This window comes from Hippocampus guttulatus, chromosome 6 (genome assembly GCF_054856545.1).
Source record: "Hippocampus guttulatus isolate MCC_2025c chromosome 6, RoL_Hgut_1.0, whole genome shotgun sequence".
NCBI lineage: Eukaryota > Metazoa > Chordata > Actinopteri > Syngnathiformes > Syngnathidae > Hippocampus > Hippocampus guttulatus.
In genome coordinates this window covers 20,966,366-20,981,794 of record NC_141266.1, presented here as the reverse complement: position 1 = coordinate 20,981,794, position 15,429 = coordinate 20,966,366, and the positions used below count along the sequence as shown (strand labels likewise).

Below are 15,429 nucleotides of genomic sequence, written 5' to 3'. Positions count from 1 at the left end.
TTGCATTACCTGTTTTTGCACAAGCAGATCTGTGTCATGGCATCCTCTGACCTATATATGAATTTAGTCCGTCTTGATCATCTTTATCCTTTTGGACTATTTGGCGATTCCCCCGTGACCCTTCAAAGACCAACAGGTGAATGTTTCATGTCACAACTGTGGTGGTCACACAGACAATGCTCGGGTTGCTTTTCAAACTCTCTCTTGAAAACTGTAATCACTGTCCCATTAAAATAAGCATACATACATTTATGGGATGTACAGTTTCACCATGTCAACATTCCCATTAATGGTAAATCTAAAATTATTGATATCAGACAATCAGATTGTGCAGAATGGAATTGTAAAGTATTTTCATTTTGGTGCAAAGTCATCCTATTTCGAGGTGAAAGGATGACATAGAGACTGCGTTTTATTGAGGCCTGTTGGAGCGTCAAGGAAAAGAAGTCAAATGATTTTGGAGAAATGAAGCAACGGCTGCCACTGGCGTATAGAGTCGCGTAGCTGCTGGTGCCCGCCGCTAGGGGGCGCGTGGCCGCGATGCCTGCCGGCTGGTGGCCGCCTGGTGGAGTGCGGGTGCGACGGAGCGGTGGCGCTGGTGCGCTCAGTCGGCCAGCAGCAGCAGTCGAGGTCGCCGCCACTGCGCGTCGCTCGACGAGATGTTGCAGCAGCAGCCGCAGCAGCCTTTGACGGCCAACGGGGCCTCCAACGGCCGGGGCCTCCCCATGAGCGGCCACCCCGGGATGGCTCACCGAGCCCCTGCGCCGCCTCCGCCGCCGCCGCACCACCGCCCCGCCGACGAGCCGCCGGCGGGCCTGGAGAACGGCGCCGAGAACGGACACGAAGTCCGCCGGGACATCGGCGACATCCTGCACCAGATTATGACTATCACCGACCAAAGTCTGGACGAGGCGCAGGCAAAGTCAGTCAACGTTTTGCGATTTCGTTGGAATTTGACCAACTTTATTTTTGACGTTCTCAATTGACAAACTAAAGTTTGTTCCAACTTGCATTGATTGTTTGTAGCCTTTAGCCGCGTGCTAACTGTTCGCTTCCAACTGCACCAACATTAAAACGTGAATATATATGGACGAATTGAATAATAATTCCATTTTTGCTTCTTTTTTTTTTTGGTTTTGTTTTGTTGGGGGGGGGGTCGCCTGTACTAGAGCTAACCTGGAAGGTAGCCATTGTTAGCTTGCTCGGCTAAGCTAACGAACGAACGCTAAGACGCGAACGGCCGCAGCCAAGCTGTATTAAACCCCATTTTTTGACTCAGCATTTTTAATGCGCGAGATAATAGAAATAATTCCTACAACGCTTCCAGGCTCTCGTAAATTGCCCGTTCGAGCCGCTTGTGTTGACAAGCGAGATCTTGTGGCTGTCAGCGTCTGTGTTATTAGCACTTAGCCCGCTGCTAACAAGAGAAGCATGTTTTGTTGGTTTGTTTTGGTTTTTTTCCAACAACTTGTTTTACATTTCTGTGAACATTCTGCGAGGGGCTCCGCTCGTAGCTTGAGTACCAAAATGCCGAGTTGTGGGGTCCTTTTAGCGAGCTGCTCATTCCTTACCAACTTATTGATTTATGTGAGCACTCACCTATCTGTAAGCTTGCTAAGCAAATTAGCCTGCTTAGTACTGACTTCCAGTGCCTATGTTGTTAGCACTTTTTAGCTCCCTTGAGAATGGAATCTTGCTTATTTTAATATTCCCAGTGTTTCCTCAGTTACCTTGAAAAAGTAACAGTTACTTGATTTGAAAAGTAACGTCCGATTGGTTCTCACGTAAGGATTTTTCCACCATGATCCAATCATTTCTACACAAAATTTCACAAAAACAGCGATGAGCAGACACCTCTGCATATACGCCGATGTTCCCCGAGTGTTTCCAGAAATAACCGGAGTTGGCAGCTTTGAAAAATTGGTGATACTCATGCAGCGTGTTAGACAGGAGACAAATTCCTTGTGTGTTCTACATACTTTGCCAATAAAGATGATTCTGATTCTGATTGGCAAAGTTGTCAAACGTCATCTGTCGCGGCCCAAGTCCTATTCCAATTGAAACTCTGAAGAAGGCAAGAACTCAGTTGGTCTTGTGTATTAGCTTCAACTAAGGATGCATTGGTTGGATACTTGGTCAGAAAAATATGCGACATACATAGCCATTCTGACATACAAAGAGACTTGCCTTCTTCTTCCCGCGTACTTTCTTAGGAAGACTGTACTTGGCGAGTTCTCAAGAACCGTACTCGACATTCTGGATATTTTTTAATCGTTTTATTAACGGTCAATTCCTTGTTTGTCAGTCAGGGCGCTTCTTTGGCTACGTTTCATCAGTTAGTGTTTATCCACCTCTGTACCGTCACCTTGAATTAATCTCCTGTCTTTGAATACGATGCTAACTGCCTCGTGTCTTTGCTGTTGTGCTCACAGGAAACATGCGCTCAACTGTCACAGAATGAAGCCCGCTCTGTTCAGTGTGCTGTGTGAAATTAAAGAAAAGACAGGTATACGCACGCACACACTTCTCTTACCTTTGTCATGCTTGTGTATGTTTGTGGGCTTCTCTCATCAGCAGCCAGAAAGCTGCACCCCCTTTTCAAACATTGGCTTTCAAGAGAGACAACAGCTGACCAAACAGACGTTTAGCATAATGCACACACGAAACGACTCATACTCGTTCTTTCAGGCGAGGTTGGGAGTCACTTCACATCGGCTCTCGAGTGCTGTTGGAATGTTTAGTGAGTATAGGTTACCCCTTCATTTCATGCCCTCTTTGTTTCGCACAATGCATCTTGAAAAGTAGTCATCAAGTGGGGTTGAAACGGTTTTTGGAGTCATTCACGTAGCTCAGTTCAAGAAAAAAATTCCCGGGACATTTTTTCTGCTTTATTTACCCGTACGCTGTCAGGAAGAACTCAAGCTAACAACAGCAACAATAGTTCATGCTATTTGTGACAGGAAGACGCTGCCAAAGTGATGACAAGAAAAGAAACGTAAAAATAAAACCTTACCCGAGCAAATAATATATGGACAGCATTGACTAGGACAGTTTTATTTCGAAGTTCTGCCCGGCTGTGTGTCGAGACGTAGCGCCTGGCTTGACTCATCTTCCAGACTCCGTTTGGGTCATTAATAGTGCTTCACAAACAGACTTTAAAAAAAAAAAAAAAAAAAAAAAAAACACGTCCTGAAATAAAGTTCAGTCACTAAAAGGCAACTTAATGACGCTGACTCTATATTGTACGGCGCCTGCTGCCAGTGTTTAGTGACGGCTCCAGCATTCGCCGCTCGCAACGCCAGCCGCTAGCTCCAATCCTGTCAACGAGGATGGTTTCCTAACACGATTTTCATTTGGGTAATGACTGAAATATAAAAATCCCTCATGAGTGATTCGGGAGTACGATGCAATTCATTTCAGCCCATTTCAAAACACCCGTAATGTCTTCTCTGAACAATCCTCCACGATAAACGGGACTCGACAGAAGTGGAAGTGAGGAGTCGTGCGCCGCCGGTCTGTCCACAGGCCTGTCCATGAGGAACAACCAAGAGGAGGAGCCTCAGGACCCCCAGCTGGTGCGTCTGGACAACATGCTGCTGGCCGAGGGCGTGGCCGGTCCCGAGAAGGGCGGCGGGGCGGCCGCGGCCGTTTCGGCGGCCACCAGCTCGGGCGGCATGTCGCCAGACAGCTCCCTGGAGCACTCGGACTACAAAAGCAAGCTGGGCCAGATACGCGGCATCTACCACACCGAGCTGGAGAAATACGAGCAGGTGCGCCGCCATCATCTCTAAATAGTACGTTTCGTAGCAATATGGAAGTTGTGGCCCGAATGTGAGATGCTGGTAATATCTTCATGCTTGATGCCATTTTGTCCGTTCTACGCGTGTTAAGGTTCGGCTGGGTGAGTGACTTGGGCGTCAGGGAATTGCAGTAGAATTGCCTGTTCCAAGTCCATCTTTCGACCGGTCACTCGTGGCCGTCACATGTGAACATTTGTGCTCCGGCGCAGGCGTGCACGGAGTTCACCACCCACGTGATGAACCTGCTGCGGGAGCAGTCGCGCACGCGCCCCGTCACGCCGCGCGAGATCGAGCGCATGGTCGGCATCATCCACCGCAAGTTCAGCTCCATCCAGACGCAGCTCAAGCAGAGCACCTGCGAGGCCGTCATGATCCTCAGGTCGCGCTTCCTGGATGCCAGGTGAGCGCTGCGCCGCAACGCTGGCCGTAACTTACAACACCTTTACAAACGTCGGCCATCGGTCTGTCCTGGGCTGCTCAACGGCCATTTTTTATGTCCCGTCAGGCGTAAGAGGCGAAACTTCAGCAAGCAGGCTACCGAGGTGCTCAACGAGTACTTCTACTCGCACCTCTCCAACCCGTACCCGAGCGAAGAAGCCAAAGAAGAACTCGCCAAACAGTGCGGGATCACCGTCTCTCAGGTACAGGCGAGGCTGAGGTGACGATCCAAGGTTCCAAACTATCTCTCTCTCTCTCTCTCTTTTCAACATGAAATGTGGTCAATTTGAGCCACAAGCAAGCAGTTTTCTGGCTTGCCATTGGTGGAAATGTTGTCTGGTGTGGCAAGTGGGACTTGAGTTGGGCCTAATTTCACATATATTCCATCCTTGTATTCTCGGTAACTTGGTTCGCTGCGCTTTGTTCTTTTCCGGCAGGTCTCCAACTGGTTCGGCAACAAGAGAATCCGCTACAAGAAAAACATTGGCAAGTTCCAAGAGGAGGCCAACCTGTACGCCATGAAAAACGCTTTGGGAGCGAGACAGGGCGACGACTCGCCACACACGCCCAACTCAACAGGTGCTTCCTTTGTGCTCGTCGAATGGATTATCGGGGGTGCGAAGTGAGTTTGGGGCGGTCCACATTTCAAAGTCACAGCCGCCAAAGGAGAGTTTTATCAGTGAGACAAAGCCGTCAGGAACGGGAATTTTCGTCAGGAACGGGAATTTTTGTGACAACACACAAAAATAAACAACAGCGACCGACACGCGAACTGGATACAGCGACGTGTTGCTACCTTCGGCTAGCCTTGATAGATTCGGACCATCAGCAGCGGACCTCGGAATACAAGGGCAGCGATGCAAAGTGACACTTTGTCTGGCGCATTATTAAGTGCAGTTCTACGCGGAAAAACATGATGAAATCGAATTCAAAAGAACGACGCGGTGAATGCCGCTCATTCTGTTGTGTCTGCCTTGGCCACCTGGGGGCAGTATAAGACAGATGGAAATAAACTACCGGCCATGGAGAACTGAGGACGTGGTCCCAAACAAGAGTAGCTGCCAATATGTGAATGTGCAAGTAGCGAAGGGTGCACTGTGCATGGTGAGATGAGTTGGTGTGTGCGCTTTCAGGGTCGGGGTCCTTCTCCGCCGACCTGTTCCTCGGGGTCCCGCCTGTCAACGGGGAGGCCGCCTACCAAATGGGGGTGCAGGTACGCGGTGCCGCCGCCACCACCACAAGCATTTTCATTTCCACACGCGCGCCTCTTACCGTTTCCCGCACCGTTTGACCTGTTTCTGCAGTTCACGTTTATTTCATCCATAACGTCAAATTGATTATGATCTAAAAAAAAAAAAAATGTAGATCGGAATATCTTCAGGTAAATTAAATGCACACAAAAAAATAGTTGAATCGATACATAAAATGCAACCAATATAAATTCAACAAAAAATACTTTAAAATACAAGTTAGCAATATATAAGATAAGAAAACCTTTATTAGTCTCGCGATGGAGAAATTCCCGATTCACAGCAGCAAAGTTATGAAAGGAAGAAGTAAATTATATTTAAATAAATTAAACAAAATATATGAAGAGACAATATAAAAACATCTTCCATTTGCACAAACAGACGGGCAGCACCAAACCTTTTGCTATTGTATTTTTTCCAAAATCATATATTTCAAAATGTTTTCTTTGCATTTTGGGTAAAAAAATAATTGAACCAAAAATGATGCGCATGTGTAAAAAAATAGGCAACACAATCTTTGCTCAGATTTCCTCCTTGTTTGTGTCGTCGTCAGGCCAACGGGAGCTGGCAGGCTCGAAGCTCGCCCCCACCAGGGACCTCCCCACCCCACAGCGACCAGTCAGACAACTCGGACTGATCTACCCCAGCCCCAACACACAATAGCACCCCCGCCCCTCCTCTGCCACCTTTGCCAGACAAAAAGATTGAGGAGTGACAAAGACAGAACGAATGACATCACACTCACTGCCCCACTCAGTCGCGCTTCTTTTCATTTTCCCTTCTTGGCTTTTGTGCTTTTTTTTTTTTTTTTCCTGTTTTTTGAGTGGAGGTGGAAGTTTGTGTCGTGTGCATGCAGGGTGTGATTTCTTATTAATATTGCCATCAGGGGTTGTCATTTTTCCACTAACATTTTAAGTGTGTGCGTGTGTATGTACCGATTGCATTCTACTGGTTTGAAGCACACGAAAAGTTCAACATAGACTAGAGTACTGACAATGTTGCTGTTGGTTGACTTGCGACTTGAAGAGAGCGAATGAGGGCAATAGAGAAAATCCAAAGACTTTGTATGTTGTTTATCTTTTTTTTTTCAGATTTTATTGGGTTTTTTTTTAACAGTATGTATGAAATTTAGTTTTGGGGTTTCTGCTTTTGTTGTTTTTATAACAGGCTTGTGTGTGAATGATAACTGTTGTCCTCTTTTTTTTTGTACAGTGAAACACCTGTATTCTCTCTACCTCTTTTACAATAAATATGTGTATTCACAAGCGCGGGCCACATTCTCCACTGTCTGACAACAGCAGAGCTTAGAATTTGGAGCAAAACACACCTCCAGAGTCATACAAAAACTCTGCTGTCGGCCTAGTTGGTTTTGTGACAACATGCTAATGTTGACAGGTTAATCGGTCTTATCTTGATGTGCTAGTGCAGCTAACCGGTGCCTTCTCAAAGATACACATGCTAATGTAGCTAACTAATTCCTCAGAATCATGCTAATCCTCACCGCAGAGATGCTAACATGCTAACGTTACTAATTGTTTTCATGTCTACATGCCAATGCTAATTGGTAGGGTGACCAGCTAATGCCGCTAGCCTGCATCCATCTCGACATACTAATCTAGTCATGTGATCTAGCTAATAGTATTTACATCAACTTGCTACGGTTGACGTGCTAATGTCAACAATCTAATCTAGCTAACAGGTGCTAAGCGGTTCCATGTCAACATGCAAATTTAGAAATGGTATGTAGCTAGCTGGTTCCCGCCCAGCATGCAAATGCTGATGTGTGAATGCAATTAACTGGCTCCATGTCAACATGCTAAGGTAGCTAACACGGTTAATAAAGTACAGAATCAGACTGTTTTACAGTTAATACAGCAATAGCAAATATTTTTCAAAATGTCCATTGAAGAGGTCCAGGTGGTGGTGTGAGCCGTCGCCATGGTGACGATGCTGATCCGCATCCTGATCCTTTGATCCGCTGCTCAAGTCGTCGGGCCGGCAGGCAGGACGCGCTCACTTGCCCGGGATGCCGTTCCTTTGGCGGCGACTCAAAGTCCTCGGCTTCCTGTTGGTCCTGTGTGGCGCTTCGACAGACTCTGTGCCGACGCCGGCGGTCACAGGCCACCCGCTTCCTGTCCTGTGGATGCTTCCGGGGCCTTCGGGCGGGGGCGGAGCCAATGCCAGCGCCGGCCTGACGCTGGCCGTCCGCATGGCTCTCGAGGACCTCGAGAGACAACCGGCCCCCCTCGGGGATTACCGCATGCAAATGGAAGTGATACACGCACAGGTGAGGGGGCGACATCCGCGTCATTGTGTGGCCACAGCGATCCACATGACCCTTGGCGTGGTACTATGTTCGCGTGGTGCTTGCCCATGCACAATCATGTGTTGACATCACTGATGACGACACAGGTTCATGTGTTAGCATGATTGTTGACCATGCATGTTCACTTATGTTCATGAAAATGTTGACGTGAGCATTAACATTCAATCTGTGTTGAGGTTGAACGTTGTATGTTAATGTGATCACGGACGTGTATGTTCACGTATTGCCACGAATGTTGTCCGTGCGTGTTCAGGTGACCATTCGCCACACTTGATCATGTGACCATTGAACATGCACTAACATTATTGTTGACCATGACAGCCAGAGTCTTTTTATGTTTGATTCAGTGTGACCTGTCATCGTCCCTCAAATCTCTTTTTGACGCGATCTGGGCGGGGCCAAAGTACCTGCTCCTGCTCGGAGGGGCGTGTCCTGCAGTGGCAACTCGGCTAGCTGGCGCTCTGCCAGCTCTCCGGATGGTTCAGGTCCTTTTGGGGTTTGTTTTCCAGTTCGGGCACTTGAGGAGGTGCTGCAAAGTTATCGTCAGGTCTCAACGTGTCACTTCCTGTCCAGGTGTCTTACGGTAATGAGGCGTCCCGGCTGTCCGGCGGGAAACGGCACGGGAACGTGTTCACCTTGGCGCCGTCGGGTCGAGCTGTCAATCGGGCGGCCGTCGAGCTGCTGCGACGCTTCGGCTGGACGCGCGCCGGCCTAGTGGCCGGAGAGTCATCCTCGGAGGTAAGTGATGCCCTTTGGCGCCCCCGTCTGGTGGGATGTTGAGCAAACGACGAGGTCAGACCAGAGGCTCCCTCCTCCCTTCCCCACTCGCTCGGCCCCAACAGGACTGATTTCGAGCTTGGCCTTGTTTTTTTTCCGATCATTGGATGCGTAAATTCTTGTATTTTGCTACGTCGTTGATACTTTCACCCCCCAACACACAACAAAGCGAGCCAGTGGGGAAAATAAATCACACTGGTCAACACAACACGGAGCAGGGTACAAAAAAAAAGTCCGAAAATAGATCAAATGAGTGCCTGGGCGATATGGATTTTGGGAGGCTAATGTTGTCTGCAATGAAGTGCTCCATAGTTTTTGCACATTTTCAGCAAGTATCGTCAAATATGTCAAATATATTTAGAAAAATTTAGAATTCACTTTACAGTGTCTTTAAACTGACATTTTTCAATGTTTTGAGTTTTTTAAGGCAGCCACTGAATGCAATAATAATACATACAGGTAGTGCGACACTTAAAATACATCGGAAATAGTTCAACAAAAGCCAAAGGTTCGAATAAGAATAGAAAACAAAATGCACAAAGGCCCAAAGTGACCCGGTGTCGCACTCCCTCCCTCGTTTAGATGACTGAGGACTTGAAGAGTCGGATGACGATGGCCGACGTCCGTCTGGTTTCCGTGACGACCCTCCCGGACCACAACTGCACGGGCCTCGTGGACATGAAGGTGCGCTTTGCTTGCCAACCTTAACTTGCCCAAATTAGCAGATCTGGTGCTGCATCGAGTGAAATGAAAAAGCAGAACGCTGGCGTCGCGCCGGGCCGTTATCCTTGCGCCACCAAAATCGGCCCCTTTCGGGGGATACCGCCAAACAGGATGTTTGTTCAACCACTCACATGACATCAACATTTGTCAAATGAAACAACACTGACGCCAGCGATAAGCAAAATGACATAACATGACTCATGATAATCTTCCCATACGCCACAAAAGGGCGTACCACATGTTTCCGATATGTTTCGTTACAAAGTCGCGTGATGTGACATCACCGAGTTACAAGTGATTCTACAGGAGCGTGACGTGCGCGTCGTCATCGTCACTGTCACCCAACCCGAAGGAGGTTCCCTCTCTCCGGTCTTCTGCTGCGTAAGTTGAACATTCTTTGAACGTGTTGACGACATGATCGCAACGGCGTTGTCAGTGGCGTGTTGACGGCGTGTTCAGGCATCCAGGCTGAAGATGTTTGGTGCGCACCATCAGTGGATTGTGGCGGGCGGAGACCCAAGATGGAGGCTCAGGTTTCAGGCTCCCGGCTGCACGTCCGATGAGATCACGGCGGCGGCGGACGGTGCCATCTGGCTGCCCGTCATGCTCGCGGGCCGCTCTGACACGCCGGGGGTGTCTGGACGGGTTGGTTGTCAGTCCGCACATTTGTTTTGATTGCGCACGATTTAATGGGCCGATGTTCCTCTCTGTTGCAAAGTTCAACAAATCTAAAAAAGGCCGCCATCCTATGTGGGCAGACTCGCGAAGATTTCGAGCGGGCCTACCTGCAGGAGATTCGGCGCCACCCGGGCGTTCGGCCCGGCCCCCGCCACGCCTTGGCCTACGATGCCGTGTGGGTGGCGGCCAAAGCTTTGAGTGGCCTGACGGAGGCGCTCAAGCGTCGCCGCAAGTTCAGCAGAAACGCCGAGGTCACCGAGGATGAAGCGGCCCGCGCCCTGAGGGACGCCCTCGCGCGCACCCACTTTGAAGGCATCACGGTGAGGAGATGGCGGAGAGCGGAGTCAACTGGCGTCTCGTGTGACCGCAATGACACGTCAAGCCGCGTGACTGTGATGACATCACCATCTCTTTCTCAGGGGACCGTTTCCTTCCAACACGGCCGCCGAAGCTCCTCCGTTGACGTCATCCAGACTCAAGGTGCGTATGCGTGTTGACAGGATCATGATCGGTGAACACGCATGTTCACATGTTGACGTGCACCCACAACATGCGTGTTACCATGATTGCTGACCGCGTGTTGACGTGATTTTTGCGATTGTTGCCCACGTGTGTCGACTGTCAGGCTCCGCTGGAGTGTTGGTGGGCCAGTTGGACATGAAGACACGCGAGCTGCGAGTCTCCGAGCGTCTGCTGAAGTTCAAAGGTGACGGACTGCGTCGATCGCGCCAGTCCGGTTGCGACACGAGTACGCGCGTCTTGACACCAAGTGTTTGCCGGATTGTGCAGCTTCTTCGGCGCCCAAAGACGGCATGGAAGTGCGCGTGGAGCGGCGCCGCGTCAGCATCCTCATCTACGGCGGCCTGTCCGCCGCGGCCACGGCAACGGCCGCCGTCTCGCTGAGCGTCTTCTGCGTGGTGGCCGGCTGGCGGCGCTTCGCCGTGCAGGCCCGAGAAGTGCTGTTGCTGATGCTGACGGCCGTCTTCCTCTCCGCTACATCCGTCATAGCCGGAGGCCCCGATGATGACTTTCTGGGCCCCAAAACGACGCACGCGCTCTGCTCGGTGATTGACACGTTTCACATCTCGGTTATGGTTTTCATCCTTTAGCATGTTTGACGTCTTTGACGAATTTTGAATGTTTGACCTTTGACGGGTCATCGTTGATGTGCTTGACCTCTTTGATTTTGTAGTCGTGTGTGTGTGTGTCTTTTGTTTCTCGTTGAGTGGCTAAATCAAGGGTGTCAAACATACGGCCCGCGGGTCGGAGCCGGCCCCCAAGGAGGTTCGATCAGGCCCGCAGGATCATTTAAAAGTGAAAAAATACATTAAAAACACGGAATGAATATTTTTCATAAGATGTACTTCATGGATTATCCACTAGAGGTCACACTGTTTTCATCAGAGTAAAAGACAACATTGTTTTGATCAGAGAAGAAAACAGCAGTCTCAGTCTGTCTCTGAGACAGACCCAACACATCAGACAGTATCAATGCGCCAATGCTTCTTTATACCAAAACAAAGGAAAGAGTATGGTATAATGTTAATGGTCCGGCCCACTTGACATCTACTGAGTCCGTATGTGGCCCACAATGTGAATTGAGTTTGACACCCCTGGGCTAAATCCAAACCGTGTCAAGGTTTTGACTTTCTGGACCTCGATTTGACAACTGCAGTTCGTTGTTTTTTTTTCTTTTTGTTTGCAGCTGCGCGCGTGTTTGCTGGTGGCGTCTCACAGTCTGGCATCAACGTCGCTCTTGGCCCAAACGTGGCGCCATTTGTCAGAAGGCAAGGTTCCGTCCGCCTACCGCCTGGCCTTGGTCTTGACCCCGGTGGATGCGCTCCTTTTGTTGGCTTGGCAGACGTTGGCGCCTCTCGGGCGGGTGGAGATGCGACACGGACCGCAGGTAAGTCCGGGCGTTCACTCGGCGCGGTGTGCGTTCAAGCGCCTCAAAGTGTCGCTCAACCCCGTTTTCAGAGCGACTCCATCCATCCGGATGTCATCACGTGGATTACGTCCCAACGCTGCGGCGGCAACGACATGGACGCCTGGACCGCCGCCATCTACGCATACAAAGTGCCTCTCATGGTGCAACCATATACTCACATCCTGTCCACAGGTGCAAAAGACACCCACTCACCCACCCTGCAGTTCGTGAGTTGTCTGTGTGTTGCAGGTGTGTGGGTGTTTACTGTCCTTGCTGCTCCCCGACCGTCATGGAGCTTGCGGCAGTCCGTGTGTGTGGTGGTGGGCACGCGTGGGCATGGCATGCGTGTTGTGGACAAGCACGTGGGCGTCCACGGCGCTGCCTCTGCTTTCCCACAATCCTTCCCTGGACTTCTGTGCGCTCAACGTTGTGCTACTCGCCTGCGACATCATCGTGCTCGCCATCACGTTACGAGGCCAGGTGAGCGTTATAAACTTTTGGGGTCCATTGTCATGTTTATTTTTCCCCATGGCACTGTCGATGAATCGTTCGATCGATCGATGTGCTCGCAGCTCATCGACACGAACGTCAACGACGGCGGGGCGGACGTGGGAGGCGGGGCCCGGGAGAAACTTAATTGGCAGCTGCAACTTCAAAGTATTGAGGTGAGGCAACAATGATGGAGGCCTGTGTTGTGGTGGACTAACTGGAAAATGTGTGTGTGTGTGTGTTGGGCAGTTGGATGCACAAATCCACACACTAAGCATACAGCTTTGTGACACGTGGCAAGCGCAGCTCGTCCAGCGACAGACAGGAAGTAGCGTTACGACATCACATGATGTCACCGACAGCGACATCAACTCGCCTGAGCTGTAAGCGCACACACGCACGCTTCCTCTTTCACCCCATCGTCACGTCACCTCAAACGGGACTTCCTGCTCAACATCAGCTGTTAATTGGACTTGTTGCAAGCCGTCGCTTCTTGTTAATTGTACTTCCTGTTTGCCATCACTTCCTGTTCCTTGTTGTGTGTTTGTTTTTTTTAAAATTGGTTTTGTTTTGGGGTTTTTTGCGGTCAGCATGCGTCGGCGCATGTCGCTCCAGCTCCCGATCCTCCATCTTTCCTACCTTCCCGCCATCGGCGGCGTCAGTGCGAGTGACTCCGCCAAATTCGCCAGCTGGGACGCCACGCTCACCAACACTTAGCGGCCGACCGGACAAAACCCAGTCAGCAAAATTGGTCTGGCCCAGCTCTGGGGCAGACACGGCACGTACACTCGGCCCACATACCTCAATGAATGACGGTCCTGCAGTGGCCCACGTCTGGCATCCATGATGTGGACCGCATGCGGCCCAGATCTGAGCCGCATTGTAAAACCATATCTGGCCCTACTCCGACCCGACGCTGGGCCAGAACAGGTTCCTGATATCAGCCTGAATTCAACCTCAACTAAGCCACATCTTTCAAGAGCCATATTTGACCCACATTAAAAAAAGTCTCAAAAACGACTGCTATAAAAATATGTTTATTGTCAAAATTTGTGAACCTCACATAAAACTCCACACACACTGGAAAAATGCACTTTTCTTTATTTAACAGTGAACACAAAGTCCAAATTGGAATACAGCTTACTCTTGAACGGTATTTTTCTGTCGGTCAAATTGTTGCACTCTCCATGTCCTCTTTTCTTCTCATGCTCTCCTTCCTCCCACCATCCCGGTCAGGAGCCAGATGTAGCAGATCTTTTGATTGTGACATCAATTTCCTGGTCTGAGGCCCAAGATGTTAGGGCCTCACATAGGAAGGTGTTTGGAGCCGAAAAAAACGACCATGAATAGTAAGGCGTTTTTAGACGAAAAAAACGACCATGTGTAGTAAGGCGTTTCTAGCCGAAACCCCCCCCCCCCCGACCATGTATAGTATAAAGTAAGGTGTTTTTGGCCAAAAAAAACGCCCATAGTAAGGCGTTTTTAGCCAAAAATCATGACCAGGTGTAGTAAGCCGTTTTTAGCGGAAAAAAACGACCATGTAAATAGTAAGGCGTTTTAACCCGAAAAAAACGACCATGTATAGTAAGGCGTTTTTAGCCAAAAAAAAACGACCATGGATAGTAAGGCGTTTTAACCCAAAAAAACGACCATGTATAGAAATGTTTTTAGCCGAAAAACCCCCCACCATGTATAGTAAGGCGCTTTTAGCCCAAAAAAACGGCCATGTTTAGTAAGGCATTTTTAGCCGAAAAAAACGACCATGTATAGTAAGGCGTTTTTAGCCGAAAAAAACGACCATGTATATGAAGGCGTTTTTAGCCCGAAAAAAACGACTATGTATCGTAAGGCATTTTTGGCCGAAAAAAACGACCATGTATTGTAAGGCGTTTTTTAGCCCGAAAAAACGACCATGTATAGTAAGGCGTTTTTAGCCCAAAAAAACGACCATGTATAATAGTAAGGCGTTTTTAGCTCGAAAAAAACAACATAGTATAGTATGGCGTTTTCAGCCCAAAAAGAAACGACATAGTATAGGTAAGGCGTTTTTAGCCCGAAAAAAACGACATAGTATAGTAAGGCGTTTTTAGCCCCCCAAAAAAACCACAGTATAGTAAGGCGTTTTTAGCCCGAAAAAAACGACCATGTATAGTAAGCCGTTTTTAGCCCGAAAAAATTGATTTCTGGCCCAAATACTTCACTCCACAACTGGCCCTCATCTGGTTTACCAGAGTCAAGCCAGTGCCTCCTTTGCCACTCCTGGGCCGTGTTCGGCCCACATGCATTATGCCAGTGCCGACTCAAGGCCAGCTGTGCCAGCTTCATGCCGAATCCGGGCCAGATGCCTTTGCTGACTGGGAAGTTACGCATCCACTTTTTTTTTCCAGGTCCAAAAATGTCTTACTTCTGGTTGTTTCATATTTTATACGATTTCATCAATTATTCAATGATTCCATGATTAATGTTTTACTGCCTAATAAAATCTGAAATGTCTTTACGTGTGAGGGTTCACAGTTGCTGCTCTTTCTTTTTAAATATTTTTTTAATTTTATGAAATATGAATGATTTTTTTTCTTCCAGTTTAATGATTCTAAAAATTATATTTCATGAATTATTCAACATAATTTGTTCAAAAAATTTTCTGATTTTCTTTGGTTAAATATTTGTTACAATTTGATATTTATAGTTCAGTACAAGAGCAAAGATTCGAAGCTTTGGTCACTGGACCAACTAAGCACCAGACACTTTAAAGTAGGTTTTTAAAGTAAGGTTCAAATTTCAAGCCCTTGGAGACGTTTTGTGGTCCAAGGCTATATAAATAAATTTGACTTGACTAATCCTTGGTTCTGTTTTCTTATTCTTTTCACGTTCGTTTCTTTTGCCAATTTGCTTTTTTGCATTCGGTTGCTTGGAAAATTGAGGTGTGATGTGATCTCTGCACCGCAAGGGGGCGTCACAAGTGCATTCGGCTGCACCAGAAAAGGCCGTTACAATTTTTTGGGCGGGAAGCACCTATGAAGG

The 15,429-nt window shown here is 48.6% G+C and overlaps 2 protein-coding genes across 2 annotated transcripts; both read left to right on the top strand.

Moving 5' to 3' along the window:
- Positions 1-561: 561 nt before the first annotated feature.
- Positions 562-6,753, top strand: pbx2 (pre-B-cell leukemia homeobox 2). The gene is made up of 8 exons (XM_086113575.1): positions 562-922; positions 2,433-2,506; positions 3,526-3,770; positions 4,010-4,200; positions 4,306-4,441; positions 4,676-4,817; positions 5,372-5,451; positions 6,042-6,753. The coding sequence occupies exons 1-8, from the start codon at positions 660-662 to the stop codon at positions 6,123-6,125; spliced, it is 1,215 nt and encodes a 404-aa protein (XP_085969701.1). The 5' UTR covers positions 562-659; the 3' UTR covers positions 6,126-6,753.
- A 646-nt stretch (positions 6,754-7,399) lies between these two features.
- Positions 7,400-14,901, top strand: LOC147204117 (gamma-aminobutyric acid type B receptor subunit 2-like). The gene is made up of 16 exons (XM_086113574.1): positions 7,400-7,775; positions 8,162-8,299; positions 8,388-8,552; positions 9,174-9,275; positions 9,621-9,695; positions 9,774-9,959; positions 10,073-10,312; positions 10,412-10,472; positions 10,618-10,698; positions 10,782-11,056; positions 11,698-11,898; positions 11,970-12,080; positions 12,169-12,399; positions 12,492-12,584; positions 12,658-12,791; positions 12,999-14,901. The coding sequence occupies exons 1-16, from the start codon at positions 7,515-7,517 to the stop codon at positions 13,123-13,125; spliced, it is 2,481 nt and encodes an 826-aa protein (XP_085969700.1). The 5' UTR covers positions 7,400-7,514; the 3' UTR covers positions 13,126-14,901.
- The last annotated feature ends 528 nt before the right edge of the window (positions 14,902-15,429 follow it).